At 34.9% G+C, this 11,145-nt stretch overlaps 1 protein-coding gene across 1 annotated transcript; it reads left to right on the forward strand.

The window, feature by feature from the left end:
- The first annotated feature begins 651 nt into the window (after positions 1-651).
- cdhr5-rs (cadherin-related family member 5, related sequence) lies at positions 652-8,961 on the forward strand. The gene is made up of 14 exons (XM_056456364.1): positions 652-707; positions 806-860; positions 3,213-3,452; positions 4,100-4,156; positions 4,232-4,324; positions 4,431-4,517; positions 5,006-5,116; positions 5,853-6,023; positions 6,626-6,716; positions 7,009-7,115; positions 7,324-7,524; positions 7,617-7,748; positions 7,831-7,909; positions 8,915-8,961. Exons 1-14 carry the CDS (start codon positions 652-654, stop codon positions 8,959-8,961), a joined length of 1,527 nt encoding a protein of 508 aa, XP_056312339.1.
- Positions 8,962-11,145: the final 2,184 nt, after the last annotated feature.

The raw sequence follows: 11,145 nt of genomic DNA on the forward strand, positions 1-11,145 counted from the left end.
ATCCAAATTATAACATATAAGAAATGTTTTAAAAAATACGTTAAGGATATAGTGTAATAGGAAACAGACCATTTCTTTTTTTTTTTTTTTTTGTTTGTTTTTTTACCCACGTGGCACTGATCTGAATGTGTTTCTCCAGCATAAGCTTAGGGTTTGTACAATAGACTTGACAGATACTTATGTACAGCACTGTAAATGATATCAGACTAGAGATTGGATGTTTTAGAAACATTTGGAGAACATTAGAAAAGCCAAAAATGTAACAAATGTCATTTCTCTAACGAAAACTTTCCCGGCAAACCAAAATTAAACCTAAAAAACCTGAATGTTCTGGAAACCAAAAGCTAACATTCCTTATTCGTCCTGGGGGGCAAGAATTGTTAGCAGGTTAGTAATTAATTTGGCAGTTTGATTTGACTCACTTGAGCAGCTCGACTGATGAATTTCAGATGGTGGTGCGGCAGTATAAATATGCTTTGTTAATCTTCTGATTTAATTGACCTTTGGTTTGAATAAAAAAGTTTGTTTTATGTGACAGGTAATATGAGCACTCTAAATCCTTCAGCGCCATTGACTGACAGGATTTGGCATTTCTTTTACAGCTGGGACAAGGGGACGTGAGCCCGGGGGAATATCAGCCATGTTGACACCATGGAGATTGTTCCTCTGCCAGATGGCACTGAACATATTCTATCACATCGCAAAAGGTAAACACTTCGCTCTCTGAATCAAGGATCTGCAACCCTGAGGCTCATTTTCACGAATCACTGCACTGCAACACAGAGACTGTTAACATACGTGCCAGAAATGGTTATGAGGTTGAGGGAAATGATGACGAGTCTCTGAACGACTCTCTTCTGGTTTTGAGGTTTGATTCTTTCAGCCTCAGAAAGAAACTTTACAAATGAGATTCATTTATCAGTTTTGTAGCTGTTTTGTTCTTGACAAGTTAGATCAAAGGAAGAGGAAAAGTATACTCTTGCATAAAGCAAAGAAAAACTTTTTTTTGGAGCTGGATTTACTTTCATAACATGGCAAATTTCAGGATATTTAACAACAACAAAAGCAGAGCAGAACTTGAAAGTTGATTGTGGTTCTAGTATAAAATTACATTGGCCCCAATTAACACAAGGCACTCACATTATGTTTGCATGAGGTCTTGTGACTTTGCATCTATTATGTTTACAAGACGGTAAAAAATGGTGCCAAATAGCACCAAAAGTGCTTCTTTGGCTCTTAATCATAGGGAAACCATTTGAACTGCTACATAGCGCCTATATTTTTAAAGATTGTACTATTGTAGCACCTTAACCACCTCAAAGAATAACTAAAGCAAAACATACACTGGTGCTATATAGCAGGGGTTCCCAGACTTTTCAGCGCCCAACCTCCAAAAAACCATACAGTGACTCGCGACCCCCAGTATTCTTTGAGGTGGTAATCGATATATAAACCTTGCACACAACGGCGCACACATACTGTACCAATAGGCCAAAGTCTATTCATCATTTAATTGTGGAGAACGCCACTCGTAGACCATCCTCCATGTTCAGTTGTGGGCTTTCTTTTTAATGTACGTAAGTTTTGTAAAGGTGTCAGAAAGTCTAACCTGATGCCATGAAATCAATGTGCTGCATCTGACGCTATTGCTGTGTCTTCAATATAACATAATCACCCAAGGGCTCGCAAAAAAAAACGGCTGATGGCTTTTTATTTGCATGTTGTTTTAATGTTTATTATTAACATGCTAACAATGTTACTGTTAACTATTTTATTCTCCAGTAGGTTATGGATAAAATATGGTAATCGTAATAGTTTAATAAAATGAATTTGAATTTTGGAAATCGCCAAGCAAACCCCCCTTGTTGTCCCAACCACCGGGGGGGTCCCAACCTCCACTTTGGCAACCTCTGCTATATAGCACTGAAATTGGTTCCCCTATATGCCAAAGGACCACTAAGTTATGCTAACTACCACAAAAAAACGTCTGAAGAACCAATCTGTGTGTGCAAGATTTAAACTCAGAGATCTTATAAAAATAGGATTTATGAGATGTTAACTTCAGAAAAGTCTGAACTGTTTTTAATAATGAAGTGTTTTTAATAATTACATGATAAAATGTCAGAAAATTGAGGTTTTAACAAAATTCAGAGGTCAAAATAAATCATAAGGTATAAAGTAATGTTAGAATTGTGAACTGCAAACTGAGTTTTTTTTATTAAACAAATTAAATTCCAAGGCATTAACTAAGAAATTCTTAGGGCGAAATATCTAAATTGTGAGGTGTTAACAGAATTCGAAGAAAATTGTAACAGCACTCTGCTGCATACAGTATATGCACCTAATAATGATCGAAACATCTGAATGATTAGTCTTTTCCTGAGCCTACACTTGGGACTTTATTTTCACTCTAAAAAATAAAGGTTCTTCATTGTGATGCAATCTTTTATTTGAAAAAGGGCCTCTCTGGTGGAAAATGTTCTTCACACTAAAACACAACATTTTTGATACTATAGTTACAACTAGGGTATATTATACTACAATGCACCACAGTTTACTGTAGTTTGAACTAAAGTATACAGTGGGTGGCACTTTAAAAAGAGCATTACTGCTGCGAGTGGTACCGCCGTCGCACTAAAGGAGTAAGAACGTGTTTTTAGGTATAACCGCAGTTTGCGAATATGCCGCCAGGGGACACAAAGGAACGGGATTCCAACGGACAGAAATATTTTGATAAGTAAAATTAAAGAAATAAAAAACAACCAAAATGAAAGTACAAACATAGATACAAATAAGTAGGCCTAAATAAATAAACAAGGCATAAATAAATAAAGTTTTAGACTAATTATAGAGAGATGTACAGTGTTTGTTTTTTTTAAGTAATAGGACTAAGAAAGTCAATAAATAAGTATTTACGTTTTCATTTACAGTTTTCAGTTACATTTACGCTGTAAACAAATTACAATACACAATTACAATAGTATTTTTATGGGGATGGGTTTATGTCATGTCATTCTTAAGACAAAGGTTGAATTAATGTAAATCTACATTGTACAGTGTATTATGTCTGGGAAAGTTTCCATTATGTGATTAGTGCTTTTTCGACCGGAATAATTGTTTATCCTCATGCTCACCTATATTTACAGAAGTGTTGTTTTGTAAATTATCAATGCGGTCTATGATTTTATGGCTGATTTGTGTTGTTTTCATAGTCTAATCAGTGTCTCTTCTGCACAACAGCCAGTTTATGCCTTGGTGGTCAGGATATATTTGCCACGGTCAGAGAGAACAGTCCCACTGGAGAGTTCATAGCCAACCTCAGTATAAACGGAGACCCTGCTGGAGCCAGCAGCATCCGACTCTGTCTCACAGGTGAAAATGCAGACTGGTTTTACCTTGAAGGCCGAACAATCCGACTCAACTCTTCGTTTTCAAGGACCTTGGATCGAGAGGTGATTAACACAAGTAGATGTTGGCATGCTGAGCGAAGAAAAATAACATAAGCTCTAGGACTTTGAAAACAACCCAACAACACACACTAAATAAAAATGATATGATCAAGACATGGCAACGTGTTTGTATGCTAAAGTTATTAGCTTAATTATTTTTTGTCATGCAAGAGTGATATTTGATTTTTAAATCCGTTTAATTTAATGCAATTAAACTTTAATAATAAATATAATTAAATAGTTAGCTTCATCCTACATTTTGGAGAAATCTTAACTACAGATCAAAAAAATGTTTAAAAATACTATATTTATTTAATGTGGGAATTTTTGTAACATATGTCTTTACTGTCGATGCATTCCTAAAATAATAATAATAACAAATAAACAAATAAATAAACTATACTGAACTCAATTTTTGAATGGTCATGTAAAATAATAGTTTACTTATGGACTAGTTTACTGTTTATACACTGCAAAAATGTATTTTCTTACTTATTTTTTGTCTTGTATCTAGTGCAAATATCTAAAAATTCTTGAATCAGGAAACTTTTTCTAGACAAGCAAAGAATATTGTCAATACAGCGTTGATACAGTGTGTGGTATTGCACTAACCTTTATGTATGATCAGATTTTTTTCCTTCTATTTACAGGTTTTGGGATCCGTCCTAATAGCTGCTTTGACATGTTATGAAAATGAAATTATAAGGGTGGGTTGGATTACAAATATCACAATACTTAGTCATGCTGTAGTGCAATTAACCCCGCAGAGTTTCTTATTTCAGGGTCGATATCGAATCATGGTAGAGATACTGAATGAAAACGACAACATGCCACATTTCATTGAAGACACCATTCAACCACGATATATAAGTGAGGTAGATTCATTGTTGATTAATAACTCCAATCTGTTTCGTTATCAAACTGTTACTTTATATAATAACTATTTAATTCTACATATGAATTCTGGTTTTCTTCACTCAGCTGCTGTCTGTGAACTCCATGGTGTTCACAGTGAAAGCCAGAGATGTTGATGGAGACACCATTACTTACATGATCGACAAATCTACAGTGAGTGATGTATTCAATGAGGATTCAGTGGTTCATAATGGCATACTATTTCTCTCTAAAGGAATAGATCACACACACAAAAAGAAAATTTGTTAATATTTACAATCTCTCCACTTGTTGCACACCTGTTTGAGTTTATTTTTTTTCTCTGTTAAACACAAATTAAGATATTTTGAAGGATGTTAGAAACTGGTATCCATTGGCATCTATAGTATTTTTTCCTACTATGAAAGTAAACGGCTACTAGTGTCCAACATTCTTCGAAATATCTTAATTTGTGTTCAACGGAAGAAAAAAAATGAACATTTGATCATGTTCACTTGATGCTGAGTAAATGCCTTGTAATGTATTTTTTTGGGGTGATCCATTCCTTTTACAAGTAACAAGCTGTCGAAAGTACACATGAAAAATAATATATGAATGTCATTACAGAACCACCTTTTCCTTCCACAATTTAACTTAAACAGAACTGTGTGCCTCTCATTAAGACTGATGCCAGCTATTTTAGGATCGATCTGCCTAACAGCGGGATGGTGATCCTGGATAAACCGTTGGACTATGAGACTAAAACTCAGCTGCAGGTGGTCATCTATGCTGTGGTACGTGAAACATTTCATTTACTGGTAGATCTGTTTATGGTTAGACATTTAGATGCTTAAAAGGAATCCGAATTGAAGACACAGTTCACCCAGAATTTCTCACCATTTACTCTCTCTTTCCGCAAGTGATTTCTAAGCTTTCTGAGTCTGTCGAACACAAAGAAGATATTTTGAAGAATGTAGGAAACAGTTGGAAACTATACAGTATTGAAAAAAAAACACTATGGAATTCAATGAGTACTAGCTTCTAACATTCTTCAAAATATCTTATTTTGTGTTCAGCAGAAGAAAGAAATTTAAACAGGTTTGATTCATGTGAAGGATGAGTAAATGATAACTTTCACAGCAAGAAGGTTGCTGGTTCCAGCCTCGGTTGGGTCAGTTGGCATTTCAGTGTGGAGTTTGTATGTTCTCCCCGTGTTCGCGTGGGTTTCCTCCAGGTGCTCCGGTTTCCCCCCACAGTCCAAAGACATGCACTTTAGGTGAATTGGATTAACTAAATTGACCGTAGTGGATGTGTGAGAATGAGTGTGCATGGGTGTTTCCCAATGATCGGTTGCAGCTGGAAGGGCATCCGCTGTGTAAAACATATGCTGGATAAGTTTTCGGTTCATACCGCTGTGGCGATCCCCGATTAATAAAGGGACTAAGCCAAAAAGAAATATAATAAATTTTCATGTTTGGGTGAACTACAGTATCCCTTTAAGAAAATCATTTCTGTTGTTCAAATCAACAGGAAACGAGCACAAAAGAGAAGTACAGCACAACAGCCACCGTCACTGTGAACGTCCTAGATGGCGATGACCAGTATCCACAGTTTCAACCATGTGCACCTGTTTATGAAGACGGAGATCATAATATTTGCACCAACCCTGTGTACAGTGTCAACATCACTGAGACGGATGAGGTATGTGTTGCCATTTATGTGTAAAGCTGAATCAGTCAGCTCATAGCGCACAATAAATACATTTAACCACTGTGCAGTGCCATGCACTAATATAAACTATTTATATTTACATTTAATCGTTTGTCAATCATCATTTAACCAAACTTACTAATGATATTCAAAGCAGAAAAGCTCTCCTGTGAAATTGACATTTATTTTCACAGATGTTCCCTTATATTTTTCTTCTGGAAAAAGTTTTATTTCTTTTAGTTTGTCTGGAATAAAAACTAAATCCGTTTTTTTTTTTTTTTTTTTAATCTGCTGAAGGCAATAGTATTAGCACCCTTAAGAGTTTTTTTTTTCAATTGCCTCTGAAACAATCCACTGTTGTCCAATACCTTGCCTAGTTAACAATATTTAACCTGATTAAGCCTCCAAATTGCATATTAAGCTAATTATTAGTATTTTGCAAAAAATAATTTGTAAAATATGTATTGTCATCTTGACAAAGACAAAATAAATTAGTTATTAAAACAACTATCATTAAAAATGTGTTGCATATTTAAAAAGATTTATTTTCAATTCAATTTATGGTTGAAAAAAATATGCTCTTTATGATCCAGGATGCTGTGCTTTATTTTTCTCCGGGTCCCATTCTTGCTGAAGACGGAGACAAAAACATACTGACCCCTCTAGTCTACAGCATTCTGTCAGGTGAGTTTACTGTACAGTACATTTACTGATGGCTTAACCTATATTACTGTAAATCATAGGTATCAAACTCAATTCCTGGAGTGCCGCAGCTCTGCACAGTTTTGCTCCAACCCTATCAAACACAGCTGATCCAACTAATGAAGGTGTTCATGTCTCTTCTGAACACCTCGATTATTTGGATCAGCTGTGTTTGATAGGGTTGGAGCAAAACTGTGCAGAGCTGCGGCCCTCCAGGAATTGAGTTTGAGACCTGTGCTGTAAATCATTATAACTAATCATTTTGGCTTTATAGGTGATGATAATGGCAGATTTACAATCGACTCGAAAACAGGAGAGATCACTCTGAGGCACCGTGTAGAAAACAGACTCCTCACCCCTTCATTCAGGCTCAGAATAATGGTATAACAACAAAAAGTTCATGTTTTTAAAAACAAAGTCATGGCTAATCTGCTGTTAACAAGTGCACAGTATAAGAGTCCTTCACCCACCATATTGAAAACCATAACAATAATTCAACGAGGAAGACACTAAAATGAAATTGCATTGCAATGTGTGTGCATTATGTGAGCAAAGTATCATAATATTTTTCCTTTGCAAACTCCAACAGGCTGCGCAGGTTAATGACCCAAAGAAATATTCGGTGGTGACGGCACTGATACATGTGGTGTCAGATAACAGATTTCCTCCATTCTTCAACAAGACCGTCTACAAAGGGTTTCTCATTGAGAGCTCCAGTCCTGCTACACTGGTCACTACCTACGGGAACCAAGTCCTACTGGTCCAGGCCATCGATAGAGACTTTAGAGATGTGTGCATTTGCTTTATAGAAAATATTACATAACATTTCAGATAATTTAGTCATTTAGATAATTTTCCATCTTTTTTGTTGCTATTTTACAGGGAATAAATCCTAAAATACGTTATACAATGCAGCCCTTGACGGGTAGCAGTAAACTGTATCACATTACCCAGGACGGCATTGTGATTGCTAAGACAGATCGACTTAGAGCATTTGACCGACACATCCTAGAGGTAACTATCATGATTTATACAAATCAGCAGACATTTATATATTTGACGAGATTACATTTGATTGTTATTTCTTTTCAAACAGGTTATTGCAAAAGATGAAGAGTCAGGTGAGGCAGCCCATGCTTCGGTAGACATTGAAGTTTTACAGAGAGGACAACCAGGTAAACGCTGTATGCATCATTCTAATGTTCCTATGAAATCAAGATCATGGTTTAATGATAAAATATTTGGCAACACTGTACAGTTCAGGTGCACTAATATGCATCAGTTCATGCATAACTAATATGTTTGCAACAAGACAATGAAAGAAAGAAAGTCCCCGATCGTACTCAATATTACTGAAATAAAAGTCTTAGCAACTTCTTGTTCATGCGAATTATATGAAGAACTAAACCATTCATTAATGGTCAATGCATCAGCAACTACTAAGAGTCATTGTGATTAATAGATGCTAATGTTAGTATATGGATGATTATTAGTTAATTGTCATTATTTTTTATTATTATGTAAAAGTGTAAATTAATATGTTAAAGGGGTAGTTTACAGAAAATGAAAGATATGCTGTAAATTACTTACAGCGCTAGGTAGATTAAAAGATTACTAGTTGTCCATTACTGATTATTTTACTTAAATAATAAATAAATAAATAAATGTATAATATGAAATTATGTGAAAAGCATGTTATTTATATTTTGGATTAAAGTAAATGGAGTATTATTGGTTCTGCTTGACATTAGCTGGGTTTCCATCACCCTGTGTTAATGTAAATTTTGAAGTATTACATGAGAAACGAGTGATTTAACATCATGTTTTGAATAAGAATCCCTTAATTCACATTTAAAGTCTTACTTGAGGTGGTTTAGAACTTGTACAAATAAAAATTAATAATGCAAAAGAATGAGAGATGGAAACTCTTGCCTATGCTGTTGGTTGCTAGGTTACCAATACTTTAATTAGCCTCTCTAACAATGTGAGGGAAACACACCTAAGTCACATTTAGGATTTATTATTATTTTTTGGTCATTTTTTTTCAGACTTTGAAAAGATTTACTTCATGTCAGAATGTAAACAGCGCTAATGAAAATATGCTAATAAAAAACTAACAAACAAAAACCATTGCTTTAACATTGAATTTGAAGTCAAATTTTTTAGTCTCTGATTTTCAGATGTGAAGGAAAATAATTTTTTACCATATGGCAACACTGTACCATAGAGGGTTAACCCCTACCGATGATAATTCAGACAGATCATTCATGTGGTTAATTTGATTAGCCGTGGTTAATTTTTTAAAAGGCATGAACAAGGTGTTAAATTAGATTTAGCCTCATTGTATTCCCATTAACCTCTGTCCACCTCCAGTTTTTCCATGTTCTACTTTTGGCAGTCGTTCAATGACAAACTAAATGATAATTCACCTTTGAACTGACCACTAAGGATGAAGTATTTGTCAGTAATTGTAGCCTTTTCCTCTCTCTAAATTCTTGGGCAGTTCCCAGAAGTCCATTTGGAGAGGAGCGACTGTTTGGAGATATGCATGCCGGGATGGCTGGTGGCATCGCTGCTGTTGTTTTCATAGTGGCTGTGCTGGCACTGTTTCTCTTCCTCTGGCTGGCCAAGAGGCGAAGAGAGAGGCGGGACCCAGTGGAAAGGGGTGCTGTAGCTCTTGGGAAGCACCCAAATGTGGTAAGATTCTCTATATCACATTGAATACTACCTTTTAGTTCATTACAAGGCAAATCAGTCCACTTTGGTGGTCATATTGGCTATCTTTATTGTTAGCATCGAACCCTTTTCACATAATGTGGTGATCCTAACATTGTATTAACATAATGAATCATCAGTGTTTTATATTTTATTTCTAAAAATTATGTATATTTGACACTTAAGTACAGGGTTCCCACTTTAAGCTTTTTCCCTCTAAACTTTTTCCCTGACTTTTACTGACCAAAAAGCAGAATTTCTATGATCTATCCTCTTTACTTTCACATACATGCAGCCCCATTGTCTCATATGCTTACATAACTTGTTATGCTTGATAATGTAAATTGTAAATGTAATATATTATTTTAATTTTAATGTATTTTCATGGACATGCTGGTTTGAAGCACAAGTAGTTTGACCATCTGTTACGGCCAGTCATTTACCCATAGGCAAGTGAATCAGAAGTCTAACACAATTGTATAATTCCACATTACAATATAAGGTGCGTAATAAACAGAAAAACAGGTAGCTATTAAGCTGTTAAGCATGGAGAAGACACATAACAACATGGTAGTTTAACAGGTACAGCCTGGTGACTGCATATGACTTAAATAATTGCCCGGTGACAAATGATAAAGGAATAAAATGGAACTGAAAAAAATAAACTTTATAATAATAGGCGACGTTTTGAACAACACAAAAAAACACGGTGTAGAAAAAATGCATTTTGATAAATGAAAAGTAGAATTCAAAATTACAAGCACACACTGATAGTCAATGACTTAAATTTTCTAAATATAAAATTACCTGACTTTCAATGTCTGGAATAGACATTTTGATATTCCATGGTATTCCAGGAATTCAATGACCCTTGGTAACCCTGTAAGAAAATTGTGTTGGAATTTTAGTAAAACTGCTTAATGCTGCTGCATGAGAGTTTCCAAGGGTCTGTTCACACTTGACTGTTTTAGTATGATTAAAGCGATCTCTGATGCTTTAATGATGCTCTGATTTCTCTGTTGGTGTGGGTTATCTGAATAAGTGTGAACGCAGCCATAGTGCATATAGTATGCACCGAACCAGCTGACCAAGACCACTGAAAACCACAATTTTTGGTGGTACCAGGTGAAATATGGTGCTGTTGCAATACAAATGCAACAGATATATATATATATACACAGTTGAAGTCAGAATTATTAGCCCCCCTGAATTATTAGCCCTCCTGTTTATTTTTTTCCCCAATTTCTGTTTAACGGAGAGCAAATTTTTTCAGCACTTTTCTAAACATAATATTTTTAATAACTAATTTCTAATAACTCATTTCTTTTATCTTTGCCATGATGACAGTAAATAATATTTACTAGATATTTTTCAAAACACTTCTATACAGCTTGAAGTGACATTTAATGGCTTAACTAGGTTAATTAGGTTAACTAGGCAGGTTAGGGTAAATAGGCAAGTTATTGTATAACGATGGTTTGTTCTGTAAAATTAGCTTAAAGGGGCAAATAATTTTGACCTGAAAATGGATTTTAAGAAATTAAAAACTGGTTTTATTTTAGCCAAATAAAAACAAATAAGACTTTCTTCAGAAGAAAAAATATTATCAGACATACTGTGAAAATTTTTCTTGCTCTATTAAACATCATTTGGAAAATATTTTAAAAAGAAAAAAAATGTTAAGGGGGGCTAATAA

The sequence above is a fragment of the Danio aesculapii genome, chromosome 4 (assembly GCF_903798145.1).
Source record: "Danio aesculapii chromosome 4, fDanAes4.1, whole genome shotgun sequence".
NCBI classification, from domain to species: Eukaryota; Metazoa; Chordata; class Actinopteri; order Cypriniformes; family Danionidae; genus Danio; species Danio aesculapii.

Excerpts from the sequence above, each read along its gene's own strand:
- cdhr5-rs (XM_056456364.1), top strand. The coding sequence starts at position 652 with ATGGAGATTGTTCCTCTGCCAGATGGCACTGAACATATTCTATCACAT. Across the intron at positions 4,157-4,231 it reads ATGAAAATGAAATTATAAGG|GGTCGATATCGAATCATGGT; the intron begins GTGGGTTGGATT and ends TTCTTATTTCAG. Across the intron at positions 7,525-7,616 it reads TCGATAGAGACTTTAGAGAT|GGAATAAATCCTAAAATACG; the intron begins GTGTGCATTTGC and ends GCTATTTTACAG.